This window comes from Pseudorca crassidens, chromosome 3, assembly GCF_039906515.1.
Source record: "Pseudorca crassidens isolate mPseCra1 chromosome 3, mPseCra1.hap1, whole genome shotgun sequence".
Lineage (NCBI taxonomy): Eukaryota > Metazoa > Chordata > Mammalia > Artiodactyla > Delphinidae > Pseudorca > Pseudorca crassidens.
In genome coordinates this window covers 62,065,527-62,085,247 of record NC_090298.1, presented here as the reverse complement: position 1 = coordinate 62,085,247, position 19,721 = coordinate 62,065,527, and the positions used below count along the sequence as shown (strand labels likewise).

At 35.9% G+C, this 19,721-nt stretch overlaps 1 protein-coding gene across 5 annotated transcripts in view; it reads left to right on the top strand.

Annotated features, from left to right (window-relative positions):
* Positions 1-19,721, top strand: part of AP3B1 (adaptor related protein complex 3 subunit beta 1) — a 273,106-nt gene that overhangs the window by 13,367 nt on the left and 240,018 nt on the right. For 4 of the 5 annotated variants that reach the window (XR_010941991.1, XM_067731061.1, XM_067731063.1 and 1 more), the window contains exon 2: positions 2,675-2,776. The exons of the other annotated variant lie outside the window; for it this stretch is intronic. Coding sequence is in view for 3 of the 4 variants with exons in the window: in XM_067731061.1 (XP_067587162.1) it covers positions 2,675-2,776 (102 nt within the window). In the remaining variant the exon portion in view is untranslated. The remainder of the gene's footprint in view (positions 1-2,674; positions 2,777-19,721) is intronic. 5 annotated transcript variants of the gene reach the window in all.

Genomic DNA, 19,721 nt, shown 5'->3' with positions numbered 1-19,721 from the left:
AGAAAGATCACTCTGGCTGCACCTAAGTGTTTGGAATGGTCAGCTATGTGAATGGTGGAAGTATTCTGTGATATTGGAAACCCAGGAGACAGAGCAAGTTTGGAGTGAGGAAAGAAAGTGTTGAGCTGTTTTGGACCTGTTGAGTTTGATAGTTGGGTGTCCATTAAGCCATTAGATATGGGTGTGGTACTCAGGAGATACCTAGGTTGGAGATACAGATTTGGGAGTCATCAATTGATAGATGATTTTGGAAGCCATTGAGGGGAAGTTGTGTGATATGTGAGGAGAAGGCCAAGGAGGATTCTTTGTACTAAGTTAACATTGAAGGGAGTGGGAGAATTGAACCTCACTTAAAAGACCAAGAAGAGAGAATGAAGTTTGGGGAAATGCTTGAAGTTCATTATACAAACAGCTTTTGCATTGTGCTTAAGATTTAGGAAAAGGATCAGACCCACTTCCTACTTTTGTAGGAGGAAGATGGCAGATAAAGTTGTTTATTGTGGTTTGCTGAGGCAGTATGGCATAATGCTTAAGCACACCCACTCTGGAGCTACTCTGCCTGGGTATGAAAACTTGTTACAGAGTTAATAAGTGGCACTTGGGCAGGTTACTTTATCACTCTATGCACTTGGTTTTCCTTATCAGAAAAATGGAGATGAGGATGATAATAGTACTTGCACTCACCGAAATATTGTGAGGATTAAAAGATTTAACATATGTAAACAGTTAACAGTGCCTGATACATAATAAGCACAATTATTATTAATACTATTTTGGCACCATTAAGATCATTTGAGCTTTTTAAAAGTTTTGTTTTTAATGTCCTTTCTCAACTTAAAAGTTTAGAATCATTGTTAATTTTCACATTAACCATTGCTTTATGTTTTTAATTTTCAAACTATCGTTAAATTTGACATTATTGTTTTTCTGAATTATATTTCACAAGTACTTGAAAATACAAAATCATATAGTATCTTTAATGTGTACTACATAAAAATAAATGAAGTTAATAAGCACTAGGCCACTTCTTCTGTGTGGTTATCAAGGATTTGGGAATAATGATTATAGATAGTATAAATGAAAAAATATATATTTGTTTTAAACTTTTTGCTTAGCCATCAGTCTTGCTGATAGGTATCCTGTTGCTTTAAAGTTGTCTATTCTTAGAGAAGGAGCACAGTTTTCCTAAAAGAAGAGGGACTTACATATGTTTTGCTTTAACAGAAATTGAAGGAAGAGAGAGTTTCAGGAAGGAGTTAAGTGGTCAGCAGTGCCAGCTGCTGGTGAGTAGCCCAGTAAACTAAAGTCAGAGGTAGTGTTTCTTGGATTTACTGATAAGGTTGGTGATCGTGGTAGTAACAACAGTGTTAGGGAACATCAGATTGCAGAGGATTGACAGGTGGGAGAGAAGTGAGTAAAGGAGGAGCACTTTTCCAAGAACTTTGGCTTTCAGGGGGAGGAGATAAGGGCTATTATGTATTTGAGAATGTATATTTGAGAATGTGAGGGAGCAATATACATAGTTGTCTGTTACTAAGGAATTGCACTTTTCATTAGATTTAATCAAATTCTGTGAAAAATTTCTTCTTGAGATATGTTTGTGATTACTGAAAAGGTCACTGTAATATTGGCCCAGAATAATGTGAGCAGTCAGATAACAAAAGGAATACAAATGGCTACTGCAAACATCCTTTCTACTTTATTTTATGAGGAGGGTAGTTTCTGTTATATTTTTATTTGGCAGACAAAAAAGTGGGCCACCCTAGGTCATTACCCAGAATTTTTGTTGAAATTTTACCTAGGTCTGTATATCCAGAAGTCTGGAACACTGTTCTGAATATCTGAGCTCATAGCCTTCAGGGGCAGTGAGAAATTTACAAACACTTCTTATGTACTTCAATAAAATAAAAACAGATGCCTTATATTTAACATTACATGTTGTAGAAATGCTAGGGTTAATTAAAAGTAAATAAAGTTAAAAATTCATAGTTCTTGTAGTTTCTGCCTATCTGTCAATATCAACAAGTATAAAACAACAGATTGGTTTTCCCAAGGTGATTGGATGCTTGAACATTTCTTTAAAGAGAAAATGTGGTTAAATTCCTGGAAGGAGATAGTTTTTCTTTGCGCGCGCGCGTGCGCACGCACGCACGCACGCACGCACACACACACACACACACACACAGCCGTCTTTCCTGGAACCTTGTACAATACTTAACAAATGATTTTGGATAATAGTGACCACGACTGATTTTTTTCCCCTTCTTTAGCATTCTTAGTATTTTAAAACTTTTCATTAATGTAAAAATTATAAAAATATTCAGTATAATCTGGTCAATATCGTATGTTTTATATTTCAAAAATTTAAAACCATATGTGGAAATAAATTAATCTTTCGAAAATGACAATAGTTGTTCAACGGATGGCAAAATTTAAATAATCATGTAAACTTCAGTGATTTGCATTTTTAGATTTTTTTTTCCTGTCAAGTAGGACATTGTAGGACCTTTTCTCTGTTTCTAGGCCTACATTACCTTCATCAGGAAACTTGACAGGGTCATGTGACTTTTTAATTGTGATAAAAAAACATATGTAACATAAAAATTTACCATCTTAACCATTTTTAAGTGTACTGTTCATTAGTGTTAACTATATTCACATTGTTGTCCAACAGATCCCCAGAACTTTTTCATCTTGTAACAGTGCCAAGTGACTTCTTAAAAACGGAATTTTTTACTGAGATTTTGAAGTGCTTCAGGGACAAAGCTGATCTAAGGTAGAGATTGCATATTGGTTTCCTCAATTCCCTATACAAAAGGCTGATCCAAACTCATCAGATGGAAAACTTGCCTTCTGTGGCCTTGGAAAGCTTTTTTTTTTTTTAAGGATTTAGAAATTAATCTGGCTTTGAGTTGGCATATCGTATTAACATAGAAGTAGAAAACTTATATTATTCTACTATAATTTATGAATTTCTTGGAGGAAAATCTAATACTAATACTCAAACTTGATGCACACACTGATTCTTTGGCATGTCTGTATTTATGCCCATCTGTTACTGTGGCACCATGCCCATTATTACAGTGGCATGCCAGTAGCAGTGAGGCATGTGAGCCAACAAAGATGAATTGTTTGGATGGAATACACTATTCTGTAATACTAATTAATTTTGAACTGATGAATCTACATGAGATAATGTTAACCAAATATAGTCAAAGTAATGTCAGTGAAAATAAAATTTATTTTGACTTAAACAGAAGTGTATCTCAGATGTTTTAGACTACTACTGAGAATAGTTAGAATTAGTGTTTGTTATGGTTCCAGTGATCAGTTGTCTTTTCATAAAAATTTTGAATTTAAGAGAAAAAAGAATGTAGCAGTTTTCTTGTGGTTGATTATAGATTAGGAAGTGTTGTAGCGCCTTAGGCTACGGATTTTATACTAATATTATTTTACAGTTCTTGAAATGTTTTTTTTGAAATTTTCAATTTTATTTTATTTTTTATACAGCAGGTTATTATTAGTTATCTATTTTATACATATTAGTGTATACCTATCAATCACAATCTCCCTATTCATCCCACCACCACCACCACCACCACCCCCGCCACTTTCCCCTCTTGGTGTCTATACATTTGTTCTCTACATCTGTGTGTCTATTTCTGCAGATGCCCTGCAAACTGGTTCATCTGTACCATTTTTCTAGGTTCCACATGTATGTGTTAACATACGATATTTGTTTTTCTCTTTCTGACTTACTTCACTCTGTATGACAGTCTCTAGGTCCATCCACGTCTCTACAAATGACCCAATTTCGTTCCTTTTTATGGCTGAGTAATATTCCATTGTATATATGTACCACATCTTCTTTATCCATTCGTCTGTCGATGGACATTTAGGTTGCTTCCATGACCTGGTTATTGTAAATAGCTGCAATGAACATTGGGGTGAATGTATCTTTTTGAATTATGGTTTTCTCTGTGTATATGCCCAGTAATGGGATTGCTGGGCTGTATGGTAATTCTATTTTTAGTTTTTTAAGGAACGGCCATACTGTTCTCCATGGTGGCTGTATCAATTTACATTCCCACCAACAGTGCAAGAGGGTTCCCTTTCCTCCACACTCTCTCCAGCATTTGTTGTTTGTAGATTTTCTGATGATGTCCATTCTAACTGGTGTGAGGTGATACCTCATTGTAGTTTTGATTTGCATTTCTCTAATAATTAGTGATGTTGAGCAGCTTTTCATGTGCTTTATGGTCATCTGTATGTCTTCTTTGGAGAAATGTCTATTTAGGTCTTCTGCCCATTTTTTTATTGGGTTGTTTGTTTTTCAGTATTGAGCTGCATGAGCTGTTTATATATTTTGGAGATTAATCCTTTGTCAGTTGCTTCATTTGCAAATATTTTCTCTCATTCTGAGGGTTGTCTTTTCATCTTGTTTGTAGTTTCTTTTGCTGTGCAAAAGCTTTTAAGTTTCATTAGGTCCCATTTGTTTATTTTTGTTTTTATTTCCATTACTCTGGGAGGTGGATCAAAAAAGATGTTGCTGTGATTTATATCAAAGGGTTTTCTTCCTATGTTTTCCTCTAAGAGTTTTATAGTGTCTAGTCTTACATTTAGGTCTTTAATCCATTTTGAGTTTATTTTTGTGTATGGTGTTAGGGAGTGATCTAATTTCATTCTTTTACATGTAGCTGCCCAGTTTTCCCAGCACCACTTATTGAAGAAGCTGTCCCTTCTCCACTGTATATCCTTGCCTCCTTTGTCATAGATTAGTTGACCATAGGTGCATGGGTTTATCTCTGGGCTTTCTAACCTGTTCCATTGATCTGTCTTTCTGTTTTTGTGCCAGTACCATATTGTCTTGATTACTGTAGCTTTGTAGTATAGTCTGAAGTCAGAGAGTCTGATTCCTCCAGCTCCACTTTTTTCCCTCAAGAATGCTTTGGCTATTTGGGGTCTTTTGTGTCTCCATACAAATTTTAAGATTTTTTTGTTCTAGTTCTGTAAAAAATGCCACTGGTAACTTGATAGGGATTGCATTGAATCTGTAGATTGCTTTGGGTAGTAGAGTCATTTTCACAATATTGATTCTTCCAATCCAAAATCATGGTATGTCTCCATGGTATGTCTCTCCATCTGTTTGTATCATCTTTAATTTCTTTCATCAGCGTCTTATAGTTTTCTGCATACAGGTCTTTTGTCTCCTTAGGTAGGTTTATTCCTAGGTATTTTATTTCTTTTTGTTGCAGTGGTAAATGGGAGTGTTTCCTTAATTTCTCTTTCAGATTTTTCATCATTAGCATATAGGAATGCAAGAGATTTCTGTGCATTAATTTTGTATCCTGCAACTTTACCAAATTCATTGATTAGCTCTAGTAGTTTTCTGGTGGCATCTTTAGGATTCTCTATGTAAAGTATCATGTCATCTGCAAACAGTGACAGTTTTACTTCTTCTTTTCCAATTTGTATTCCTTTTATTTCTTTTTCTTCTCTGATTGCCATGGCTAGGACTTCCAAAACTCTGTTGAATAATAGTGGCGAGAATGGACATCCTTGTCTTTTTCCTGATCTTAGAGGAAGTGCTTTCAGTTTTTCACCATTGAGAATGATGTTTGCTGTGGGTTTGTTGTATATGGCCTTTATTATGTTGAGGTAGGTTCCCTCTATGCCCACTTTCTGGAGAGTTTTTATCATAAATGGGTGTTGAATTTTGTCAAAAGCTTTTTCTGCCTCTATTGAGATGATCATATGGTTTTTATTCTTCAATTTGTTAATATGGTGTATCACATTGATTGATTTGCGTATATTGAAGAATCCTTGCATCCATCCCTGGGATAAATCCCATTTGATCATGGTGTATTATCCTTTTAATGTATTGTTGGATTCTGATTGCTAGTATTTTGTTGAGGATTTTTGCATCTATATTCATCAGTGATACTGGTCTGTAATTTTCTTTTTTTCGTAGTGTCTTTGTCTGGTTTGGGTATCAGGGTGATGGTGGCCTCATAGAATGAGTTTGGGAGTATTCCTTCCTCTGCAATTTTTGTAAGAGTTTGAGAGGGATGGGTGTTAGCTCTTCTCTAAATATTTGATAGAATTCACCTGTGAGACCATCTGGTCCTGGACTTTTGTTTTTTGGAAGTTGAAATATTTTCTTAATATACTCAACTTTAGAAGTTCCTAGCAATGTTATAAATGGGAAGAATGTTGGTTTGAAAACAAGACTCAAGTTTAATTCCTTGTTCTGCTGTTCCCTAATTCTGTGGTGGTATACTTAAAAGTTGTGTTTAGAGAGCAATACCACTATCAGGTGGCTAAATAAGTTAATTATATGTCATAAATGTAAGGCATGTTAGTGGCTAGTTAGTAATAGAGAAAGTGTTTAAATCCCCCATTCCTATACCCCCATGATAACCACAATGAAAAAGTTCTTGTGTATCCTTCTAGAAAAAATTTTTTAAACTAAATGATAATACATATCCTATTCTCTATGTGTTTTGCTTTTCCTTTAACATATCTTGGAGGCCTGTCCATATCAGCATATGAAACTATTTCAGTCTTTTTAACTACTGTGTAATATTTCCCAGTATTACTTTTATTTATTTAGTTCTCTTTTTGAAGAGTATTTGATTGATTGATTTCACTTTTTATTGAGTATAAGAAATACTGCAACATAATTTTTTGCGTATTTGTATGAATTTATTTGTAGGAAAGATTCCTACAGATAGAGTTGTTGGTCAAAGTTTATTGCATTTTTAATTAGGATAGATCTTATTAAATTACCTTAGAGATAGGTAAGGTAATTTAGTGGAGGTTTTCTCCCTCCACTAACAGTAAAGTCTGTTTTCCTTACACCTTTGCCAATATTGGGTACCATCAAATTTCATAATATTTGCCAGTCTTATAGGTGCAAGATGTTATTACACTGAGTCTTTATAATTGTCAGTGCATTAAGTCCCACCTCTCATATTTATTGGTTTATTCTTTCAGTGAAATACTTTCAAATGTCCTTTGGCCATTTCCCTATTGGATCAGCTCTTATTGATTAGTTAAGGGCCCTGTGTATTTTAAGGAAATTAGCCCTCCTATGAGATGAATCCCAAATTCATTTTACCTGTTTTTTGACTTAGTTTATAGCAGTTAGTTTTAGTGCAAATTTTAAAAATTTTCTGTGTTTATATATATATTTTTTGCGGTATGCGGGCCTCTCACTGCTGTGGCCTCTCCCGTTGCGGAGCACAGGCTCCGGACGCGCAGGCTTAGCGGCCACGGCTCACGTGCCTTGCCGCTCCGCGGCAGGTGGGATCTTCTCGGACCGGGGCATGAACCCGTGTACCCTGCATCGGCAGGCAGACTCTCAACCACTGTGCCACCAGGGAAGCCCTATATTTATCAATTTTTAATGGCTTTTGAGACTCCCCCAATCTTTTAATCTTTTACCGAAAGTGGCATCTTTGGTTTATGGTGCTCTTAAACAGTGAAAAAGAACATTTGCCTGTTCAAAGCAGTATTTTGTCTCAGCATCTATAAATCAAGTGGCTCTGTGACATTTCTTTTAAAACTTTAAGGATGAGTAGTCACATTCTAGAAGGTATTCCTTATATCCTGAGCAAAAGTAGTATGTACTTCCTGTTGGCTGCCAACAGGATAAGTAGCTGAGGGTTTTGGTAAAGGGTTTGACAAATATGGAGATTTCCTGTGATATATGTGTAGCATTATGGTTTTTAAAACATGCACAGATGGTATGCATACATGGAAGATGTATGCCTAGTTTTTAATCTTTATTGGGGCCCATGACCAATGAGAATCCAGTGAAACTTTAAGAGTTTTTCTGTATCCCTCTAAGGAACACGATTAACATATAGCCTGTGTTCATTTATTCTGTCAACTAATATTTATTGTGTGTTTAGTGTACTTGAGAAAACATCCATAGTCTACATTTATAGACACTTTGTACACCTTCTTTTGGGTCTTTATATATCCATGTTTATTCCTGCCATAGTATCTTTGCAAAATTCCTGTGATTGTCTCCTTGTCATTTGAGATCTCAGCTTAATTGATCACCGTTACCCATAGAAGTGTTTTGTGATTGCCCAGAATTACTTTATTGTGTTACCCTATTTTAATTATTTGGATAGTACTTATTTTGTCTTTCTATCTTTGTTTTCCTTCCCTTTCCCTCTCTCTTCCCTCCTTCCCTCCCTCTTCCTTCCTTCTTCACTCATTTCTGTCATTCCCTGTCGCCTCTGCCCCACCCCACTGCATTCTCACTTAGAATGTAAGTCCCAGTACTTAGAACAGTTCATGGAACCTAGTAGATACTGAATAAATGAATGTGCTAGGTAGGCCCAGTGATAAGTGCTTTACAGTCATCTCATTAAGTCTTCATAACAACCTATTTTAAAGATACCAACCTTTAGTTTTGCTGATTTTTCTCTATTGTAGTTTGCTTTCTATTGTATTGAATTCTCCTCTTATCCTTTATTTATTTACTTGTTCTTTTGAGTTTAATTTGCTATTCTTTTTCTAGTTTCCTGAAATGGAAGCTTAGAATATTGATTTTCAATCTTTCTTCTTTTATATTGCATTTAGAAATATAAATTTACGTTAAGTACTGCTTTTGCCATATCTCATGAGTTGTGAAATGTTGCAGTTTTTTTAGTCAGTTCAAAATATTTTCTAATTTCCCTGATGATTTCTTCTTTGGTCCATAGGTCACTTGAAGTGTGTTGCTTATCTTTCCAGACATCTGAGCATTTTCTAGTTAATTTTCTGTTAGTGATTTTTAGTTAGATTCTACATACCTTATATGATTTTAGACCTTTGAAATTTAAGATCTTATCCAGCATATAGTCTATTTTGGTAAATGTTCTGTGTGTACTCGAAAAGAATGTTTATTCTGCAGTTGTTGGATATAGTTCTGTGTATGTCAGGTTAAGTTGGTTATTTGTGTTCAGATTTTCTGCATCGTTATTGAATTTTTTACCTGCTTGTTCTGTCTAAGTGAGGTATGTTAAAATTGCAAATCATGATTGTGGTTACATGTTTTTTTTCTATTAGTTTTATCAAGTTTTGCTTTATAGATGGAAACTATAAATTTAGAATACATACAAATTGCATATAAATTTCAAATTATTTTATCTTCCTTTTGAAATCATATCCTTTTATGTCCTGGCAGCAGATCCTCAGCAATTATTGGTCTGGAAACCACTTTTTTCACCTTCAGTTTTGAAGGGTATTTTCAGTGGGTATAGAGTTATATATTGGCCTTTTTTCTTTCAGCTTTTTTTTTTTTTTTTTTTTGCAGTACATGGGCCTCTCACCGTTGTGTTGTGGCCTCTCCCGTTGCGGAGCACAGGCTCCGGACGCGCAGGCTCAGCGGCCATGGCTCACGGGCCCAGCCGCTCCGCGGCCATGTGGGATCTTCCCGGATCGGGGCACGAACCCGTGTCCCCTGCATCGGCAGGCGGACTCTCAACCACTGCGCCACCAGGAAAGCCCTTTCTTTCAGCTTTTAAAAGATGTCATTTTATTGTCTTCTGGCCTCTATAAAGTCTGTTGAAAAGTTGACTTTCAGTATTATTGTTGGTCCTTTTAAAACAGGAATTAGCAAACTATGGTCTGCCCATTTGTATAAATAAAGTTTTATTGGAACACAGCCGTACCCATTTATTTATTTATTTATTTATAGCTGATTTTACTCTGCAATCATAAGAGACGGTATGGCCTCTTGTAATGCCTAAAATATTTACTATCTGGCCCTTTACTAAAAAGGTTTCTTGACCCTTTCCTTAAGGAAATGTGTTTTCTTCTTACATGCTTTTAAGGTTTTTCTCATTGTCTTTTGATTTTCAGCAGTTTGGCTATGCTAGGCCTCGTGTAGTTTTCTTTATGTTTTTCCTGTTTTCTTAAGATTTTAAAATATGTGGGTTTACATCTTTCATAAGTTTGGAAAAACTCTTAGCTGTTAATTTTTTTTAATATAAATTTATTTATTTACTTATTTATTTTTGGCTGCATTGGGTCTTCGTTGCTGTTCACAGGCCTTCTCTAGTTGCGGCGAGTGGGGGCTACTCTTCATAGTGGTGCACGGGCTTCTCATTGCGGTGGCTTCTCTTGTTGAGGAGCACAGGCTCTAGGTGCGCGGGCTTCAGTAGTTGTGGCACGTGGGCTCAGTAATTGTGACTTGCGGGCTCTAGAGCATACGTTCAGTAGTTGTGGCACATGGGCTTAGTTGCTCCATGGTATGTGGGATTATCCTGGACCAGGGCTCGAACCCGTGTCCCCTGCATTGGCAGGTGGATTCTTAACTACTGCGCAACCAGGGAAGCCCTTAGCCATTAACTTTTGAAATGTTGCTTTTGTCCCCTTCTTTCTCTCTCCCCTCTCTTTTTTAGGACTCTAATTTAAAGTATGTTAGATATTTTGACCATATTCAACGTGTCTCTGATGTGCTGTTTGGTGTTTTCCATTCTTTTATTTCTTGGTGCTTCAAATTGTATAATTTCTCTTGACCTGCCTTCACATTCAATAGTCCTATCTTCTGCTATTTCTAGTCTGCTGTTAAACCTATCTAATGAGTTCTAATTTCATAAACTGTACTTTTCATTTCTGAATATTCATTTGATTATTTTGTATAGATTCTCCTACTTTAATGACATTCTTTATCATTTTGTCTCTTTTGTCCATCTTTTCCTGTATTTTCCTGACCATATTAATTGTAGTTATTTTAAAGTCCCTATCTGATAACTGTAGTATCTGAATTACCCATGGATCTGTTTCTATTCCTTTTGTTCTCTTTCTCTCCCTTCTCTCCTTCTCTCCTTCTTTCCTTCCTTCCTTCCTTTCTTCCTTCCTTCCTTCCTCCCTCCCTCCCTCCCTCCCTCCTTATCTCTCTTGTCATTTGTTCCTGTTTTTAGCATGTCTCTTAAGTTTTGATCAGATGCTAGACAATTAAGATAAGAAAACTGACGAGTCTCTAGATGCTGTCTTCTTCCAAAGAGAGTTGTGTTTTTTTTTCTGATAGGTAGATAGAGTTCTAGCAGATCACTTTGATCCTGTTTAAGCTCAGTTTTAGGCTTTTAAAGGTCTTGTCTATTTCAGTTTTTCTTATACTCCTAGGGAATATCCTTACTTTTCAGTTGTGGCCCTTCTGTGGTCTTAACTGAAAGGCCAGGGTATTTATCAGCGCCTCTCTACCTGGGAGACTTGATTTCCAACTTCTCTTCCCAGCAATGTGTGTTTCCTGAAATCTCTGCTCAGGTATTTAATCTCCCAGCTGCTGTTGTTTTCTGCTGGATTTCCCAGAATCTTGCCCTGTGAAAATGTAGTCAACTACTTGAAGGGAGTTTGTACACAGATTTTTGTGTACCTTTTCATTGATTCCCTCCTCTGTAATTTCGCCCTTCAAGTTCCATTGCCTTTGGTGGCCCCAAACTTTAACATTTGTGTCCTCAGTCTTTTAAAACTGTCATTTCTCCTTGGGTTCTATTCTCCCAGATAGCAGTTGGGGAAATGCAGTCAGGGAAAAAAGCTGATGTGAATAAAAAGTGCACTTTGTGTGCTTCTTTTCTTTCCAGGATCTTGGCCCCTTAAGTCCTGCCTGCATGGGTTGATCTCCGGTGCCTTGAGAAAATGACTTTATTTTTTTTTCCAGCTTTTATAGTCGTTTTCTGTGGCAGACTAAGTATCTTACAAGCTACAGCACCATGGGCAGATTCTGTAGTCCCTACAGCCAGAATGATTCTGTATGTGTATTAGATTATGACTCCTCTATTCAGAACCCTCCAATGGTTCCTGACTTCATTCAGAGTAAACACCAAAGCCTTTAGTATTATTTGCCCTCCTTCATTGTCTCTGCCTAGAGTGCTCTTCCTCCCTGTTCCTCCCCTCCAGTATCTGAATGGCTGACTACCTCACTTGCAAATCTTTGTTCAGATGTCTCTTTATTTAGCCTATGCTGACCACCCTGTATAAAATTACCTCCTCCTTTCCCTCCTGCATTCTATCTCCCTTTGCTTTATTTTTCCCTCATCTCATGACTGTAAAATTTACTTTTTTATTATGTTTGTTTTTTTACTTACTAAATGAAAACTCTACAAGGGCAAGGATTTTTGCCATTTTTTCCTCATTTGTGTGTCACGAATGCAAATGAGAACCAAATGAGAATAGAGAATTACAGATTCTAAGGTAGGAATTTAAAGATGGAAGAGTAGTGGTCAATTATATCAAATAATCTAAATGTATTCATGAAACAGAGGAATGGATAAAGAAGATGTGGCACATATATACAATGGAATGTTACTCAGCCATAAAAAGGAATGAAATTGGGCCATTTGTAGAGACATGGGTGGACCTAGAGACTGTCATACAGAGTGAAGTAAGTCAGAAAGAGAAAAACAAATATCATATATATATGTATTTTAAAAAATGAATTTATTTATTTATTATTTTTGCCTCTGTGGGGTCTTCGTTGCTGCGTGTGGGCTTTCTCTAGTTGCGGCGAGCAGGGGCTACTTTTCATTGTGGTGCATGGGCTTCTCATTGTGGTGGCTTCTCTTGTGGAGCACGGGCTCGAGGTGCACAGGCTTCAGTAGTTGTGGCACACGGGCTCAGTAGTTGTGGCTTGCCACCTCTAGAGCGCAGGCTCAGTAGTTGTGGCACATGGGCTTAGTTGCTCCGCAGCATGTGGGATCTTCCCAGACCAGGGCTTGAACCCGTGTCCCCTGCATTGGTAGGTGGATTCTTAACCACTGCGCCACCAGGGAAGTCCCCAAATAGCATATATTAACGCATATATGTGGAATCTGAAAAGATTGGTATAGACAGTCTTATTTACAAAGCAGAAATAGAGACACAGACATAGAAAAGAAACCTATGGATACCAAGGGGGAAAGGGGGGTGGGTGGGATGAATTGGGAGCTTGGGATTGACATATATACACTATTGATACTATGTATAAACTAGATAACTAATGAGAACCGACTGTATAGCACAGGGTACTCTACTCAGTGCTCTGTGGTGAGCTAAATGGGAAGGAAATCCAAAAAAGAGGGAATATGTGTATATGTATAGCTGATTCGCTTTGCTGTACGGTAGAAACTAACACAATGTTGTAAAGCAACTATACTCCAATAAAAATTTTTTTAAAAAAGTGAGAAAAAGCCAAAAAGTACTCATGAGATTTTTGCATTGGATTTTTAAATAAGGAAATTATTTGTTACTTTTATGAGAGAAGTTTTAATAGAGGAGTAAGAGAAAAAGATTACCAAGGGTTGATGATGTTGCGATAGCAATTGTAGACTATTCTTTCTTTAGTTCTGTGAACACTGTAGGAGGAAAAGTTCATATTTACTTGGATAATTTATGGTTTCTCCTTTTAGAGGCTTAATAGATGGATGATTAGGTAGATGGAGTTTTCTGGTTTTACTCACTCTTGTATTTATTAAGTGAATACTTTGTGCCAAAAACTGCATAAGGTTCTGAGTGTCATCCAAGGGACGTACATATAGGCCCTAAATGAACTGAAAGTTACTAAGCCTTCACCTTGTGCACATAAACTAATTATGAAGGCCAGTTCCTTTAGATGCATAACGCTAGAAAAAAGTAAATTCTCTTATTCCCAACTTTTTTTTTTCTGCATAACTATTCATATATACAGTGGACCTCTTGGAGTAGAAGCATCTTTCATTTAAGTAGTTCTCAAAGCATGAAGAGGTGCCCATGTTTTAGAATTTTTTGGTAGGGCTTAAGAAAGATCCAGCCCTCCCCTTTTCAAAGATTTTGATGCATCCTTTTGGGGATGTACCTCCAACTGTAAATCACTATTCCTTATCACTTTTCTTAATCCATCATTCCTGGATTTAAATTTCAGGTGTTGCTTTCTGTAGTACACACATTTTGGTGATTCTTTTGAGGGAGAAGGAAGTAATTGTGTAGTGCAGTGCTCTCAAACTGGTGAAGGGCCTTTTTTTTTTTTTAATTTCCAATCCATTGTGGATGGATATGAATGCAAAATACAATAAAAAATAAATTGCTAGAAAAACGAAATGGAAAAATATGTGCAAAATGCAAGCCCCAATTTTCTATTAGATTCAAAAATATAAAATTACACTGTTGAATTGCTCTAAATGCTTGCTCTCAGTTTCTTTTTATATTTCCTTATGGATTAGTAACAAAAATTTGTGGATTGGCAATGGTTCTTGGACCAGTCTTTCTCAGATCATACTTGGAGAAGCACTGAGAGAGTGTACAGTGCTACATAGTTTAATATTCCCCTTAATTTACACTGCCTTTCAAAGGAGTAGAAGGTTTTAATGAGTTATGAATTACAGATATTTTTAAAAAGAGGTAATTTATACAATGTAAAAGCCCTGCGACTTCTTAAATTCTGAAAGGTAACTGGTAAAAATTTGCTTTTCGATTATAGTTACTGTTTTATGTGGTACTAAAGTAAAAGTGACTTCTTGGTAATAGTAAGATTTCCTTTAACCTTCCAGTTACATATTTTTCTCTGGTCGTTGAAACTATAAAAAAAGGCATATTTGGATCATGAAAGGAAAAGTTATACCGCTTAACACCACAAGATGTCACTTATGTAAAAATAAAGTTGGTATTTTAATGCTCAAAGCTGGATAGCTACATACAGATAAATAGGTAAATGAAGAACTAGGTAAATTAAAAAATAATTGAAACACATTGGTTTTTGGTAAAGAGTTAATGAAAATATTACTAATTCAGCATTATTTTGAATCAACTCTTCTGATGTTTAGCAAAAAGAATTTTTCAATTTCTAAGATTAATGTAGTAATACATGTTAATAGGCCATATTTGAATCCATATAACGAAGGAGATAGACCTAAAATGCTCAATACAAGTGAACATATTTTGAGGGTAAATTAGGTGTTATGGTATTAACTTCCCCCCAGTCTTTACTGTTTTGGTGACAAGCAGACAGGAATTTGTGTAGAGATATGTAATTTATATCAGAATTTTCAGTAGGTGTTTATGACATATCTGAGAAGTTGAATATTACATCAGTTTGAAACAGTGCCTAGGATTTTCTTGTCTCTTTTCTCTGAACCTCAAAGTTAATAGCTCTCTACGTGAGTTAACACAAAAGATATTTGTATTGGTTTTGAAGACCATCTTTTCTGTTAAACGTGAAGAGCAAAACCTTTGGCTTTAATATCGAATTCGTGTTTTCTTGTGTTTAGTTTGAGAGAGCGGGTCAGGACCTAAAGGTGGTTGGGAAGGGGACTGTGGCATCTTGAGCTTTAGAGGAACAAACCAAGTTTCCATTAGGCCATGAACATAATTGCACCTGGGGTTAGAGGTTGGAATGTTCTAAAAATTGACACTTCATTATTCTTTATTGCTCACTTCTCTCTCCAGATAACACTGGTGGAGAAGATTGGTGGAACACTCTTGGGGAAAAAAGGGATCAGACATGAGAAAATGAATTTTCTTTCTTTTTTTGACATGTATATGTGTGGTCACATTTTCTTTCTATTTACTTCTTATCTAATTACTTAAGCTTTTTTCACTTTCTTATTCCTCCAAAGTTTTAAAAAAATTTCATTTACTTTTTTCATTCGTAAAAGTCTACATGGTCAGTAAGTAAAATAGGAAAACAGCAAAAATTAGAAAGGAAAAAACCTCATTTGTGGTTTCATTGATTTTTGTTCCTTTTCAGTTAATAGTGCAATGTGAAAGAACAAGAAGTTTTAAGAAGGGATTCTGAATTCATTACAGAGAACAGTTATAGTATTTTATATTTGGTAGATGTATATCCTCGGATGTAGTTCTTATATGTTCCTGTCTTACTATTTATATATTGTCTAGCTGTATTTTTAATTAGAGAAAAGTAGTTATTGTAATTATTTAATTATTTTTGTGTCCTGCTAGTGGTCACCATTGCATTTAATTTTATGAGCTGCTTGGAAAGAAAGGGAAATTTTTTTCATAGTAAATCCCATTGCCTCTACTCTTTTTGGGAGAAATACACTTAACTTCCATTTGTTTACTTATTTATTTTTTACTGCCATGACAGTTTGAAACATTTAACTTATATGTTAGTTTGCTAGTACTGCCATAACAAAATGCCACAGACTTGGTGGCGTAATTAACAGAAATATATTTTCCCTGGATTCTGGAGACTAGAAATCTAAGATCAAGGTTTTGGCAGATTTGGTTTCCTCTGAGGCTTCTCTCCTTGTCTTGCAGATGGCCACCTTCTTGCTGTGCCCTCACATGATCATCTTTTCGTCTTTGTGTATCTGTCCTAATCTGCTCTTCTTGTAAAAAATCAGTCCTATTGGATTAGGGCCAACCCATGTTGACCTTATTTTAATTTAATGACCTTTTTAAAGACTCCATCTACAAATACATTCATATTCTGTGGTATTGAGGGTTAGGATTTTAACATAGGAATTTCGGAAGGGACACAACTCAGCCCATAATAACACATGATCTGTCATTCATTATTGGTAAGTGCTTACTTGCCTACATTAGGCCTAAATTTGTAAAATGTACAAAGTAAAGCTTTTCTGTCAAGGCTGTCTATTTGGAGTAGTTAAGGAAGTTCTTGTCACCTACTTTAAAGCTTAAGCTGAGATGAAAAGGGCTTCTGATTGTGTGTGTGTGTGTGTGTGTGTGTGTGTGTTTGTGCGCACGCGTGCGTGCTTGAACCATATTGCATGAAGGAGCTATGTGGAGTAAATTTTTAAATCTCTTTTCTGGAGAGTTTGTTGTAGAAACTGTTAAAAATTGCTAATCATAAACTAATAACTAGTACAAGTAGTTAATTACTGTTGGTAATACTATAGTCTTAGTTTCTTATCAATTTTCTTACAGTCATTTAAGAGAATTTTCCTTTGACGTCCTAAAATAAAATTCAGTGATTTAAATTCTTGAATAAGGGACTTCCCTGGTGGTGCAGTGGTTAAGAATCCACCTGCCAATGCAGGGGACACGGGTTCAATCCCTGGTCTGGGAAGATCCCACATGCTGAGGAACAACTAAGCCTGTGCACCACAACTACTGAGCCTGCACTCTAGAGCCCACAAGCCACAACTACTGAGCCTGTGTGCCACAACTGCTGAAGCCTGCATGCCTAGAGCCCGTGCTCTGCAACAAGGGAAGCCACCCCAATGAGAAGCCCACGCACCACAATGAAGAGTAGCCCTTGCTCACCACAGCTAGAGAGAAAGCCCACGCACAGCAATGAAGACGCAATGCAGCCAAAAGTAAATAAATAAAATAAACCAAAACATTAAAAAAAACCCCTGTATAAATAAATAAATAAATAAATAAATTCTTGAGTTAAGCTTGAAGCTTAAATGTGATACTCTAATTTCAGAGTATGAAAATGTGGTTTATCTCATCCTTAATAATGTATTTCTCAGAAATAGATATATGACTTTTAGTCTTGTTTTGGAGGATTAGTGTCTTATTCACACATGTGAATAAAACACTGTGAGACTTTTTAATATCATTTTTATGGAGGTATAATTTGCATACGACAAATCACCCACCTAAAGATTATAACTAGATGAGTTTTGACAGATGTATACACCTGTAAAATCACCACCACAGTTAAGAAGATACAGAACATTTCCATCTTCTTACGGAATAAGAAATTTTTTAATGTTCCTTTCATGTCCATTTTTCTTTTTGCCTATGATACCACTGATCTTGGTTTTATCACTACAGATTAGTTTGCATTTTCTAGAACTTTAAATAAATTAAATTATGCTCTTTTGTGTCTGGTGTCTTTCACTCACATAATGATTTTGAGAATTCATCCATCTTGTTGCATGTATCAATGATTATTTCTTTTTCATTACTGGGTTGTATTCCAGTGTATGTTAAATGACATTATGCGATCAACATTTAGATTGTTTCTAGTTTTTTAATATGTATAAAGCTGCTATGAATATTCATTTAAGTTATTATGTGGAAATATGTTTTTATTTCTCTGGGAAGTGGAATGACTGGATCACATAGTAGATTTATGTTTAAATCTGTAAGAAACTCTCAGTTTTCCAAAGTGGTTGTACTGTTTTACGTTGCTGCTGGCAGCCTGTGAGAGTTCTAGTTGCTCCACAGTCTTGGCAACATCTGTTATTGTCATTGTCTTTCATCTATTCTCATGGGTGTGTAATGGTATCTCATTTAATTTGCATTTTCTGATAGTTAATGACCTTAAGTATCTTTTCATGTACTTAGTGGTATTCTTAATCTTACTTTGTGAAATATCTGTTCAAATCTTTTGACCGTTTTAAAAAATAGCCTTCTCTTCTTATAAATGAGTTGTAATTATCATATAACTTTTTTCTAATTAACTTTTGATTTTGAGATAATTGTAGATTCATATAGAGGTATAAAAAATAATACAGAGAGATCCCGTGTACCCCTTACTCAGTTTCCTTCAATGATAAACTATAGTACAATATCACAACCAAGATGTTTACATTGACATACTTCACCAATCTTGTTCAGATTTCTCCAGTTTTACTTGTACTTATTTGTGTGTGTGTGTGTTGGGGTGGTATTCTGTTCTCATTTAATCACATATCTAGTTTCATGTAGCCACCCCAAAGGTAAAGATACAACAGTTTCATCACCATAGGGATCTCTTGCATTGTATTTTTATATCCACACTTCCCGCTTCTTGTCCTTACCCTCAGCAACCACTAATCTTTGTCCATTTCTATAATTTTGTTATTTCAGGAATGTTGTATAAATGGAGTAATACAGTATGTAACCTTTTAGGATTAATTTTTTTCACTCAGTATGCTTCTGTGCAGATTAATCAGAGTTGTTGAGATGTCAATAGCTTGTTTCATTTTACTGCTGAGTGGTATTCCATGCTGTGGGTGTACCACAGATTGTTGAACCATCCACTGATTGAAGGGCATCTGGGTTGTTTCCAGAAGGGTTTTTTCCATTTTGGCTAGTAGGAATAAAGCTGCTATGAATACTTGAATACAGATATTTGCATGAGTATAAATTTAACATTTCCTGGGATGAATGCGCAAGAGTGCAATTACTGGCTTGTATGGTAATTGCAGGTTTAGTTCTATAAGAAACTGCTAAACTGCCAGTGTGGCTATAACCTTTTACAATGTCCACTAGCAGTATGTGAGCAGTCCAGTTCTTCCACATCCTCACTATCATTTGGTGTTGCCACTATTTTATTTAAGTGAGCCATTCTGATATGTGTGCAGTGATATCTTGCTGTGGTTTTAATTTGCTAATGGCTAATTAAGTTGCATATCTTTTCATGTGCTTTTTGCCATTTGTTTATGTCCTTCAGTGAATTGTTTGTTGATGTCTGTATTAGTTTACTAGGCGTGCCATAACAAAATACCACAGGTTGAGTAGCTTGATCAACAGACATTTATTTCTCACATTTGAATCTGGGACTAAAGACCAAGGTGTTGGCAGGTTTGATTTCTTCTGAAGCCTCTCTTCTTGGCTTGCAGATGGCTGTCTTCTCTCTGTGTCCTCACATTGTCCTGTCCTGTAGAATCCAGCTTTCCTTTGTTTTGTCCCAACTCTTCCTTTTAGTCCAAACTGGTAGTGTCTCTGCTGGTATAATCCCATCTCTATTCCTGGTTTCAGATGAGATGTCTGATTAAATCCACGAGGGGCATCCGTGATTTCGTTATCAAATGATTTTTCAGTGTTCTCTGGTGTTCTCTTCTGAAGAC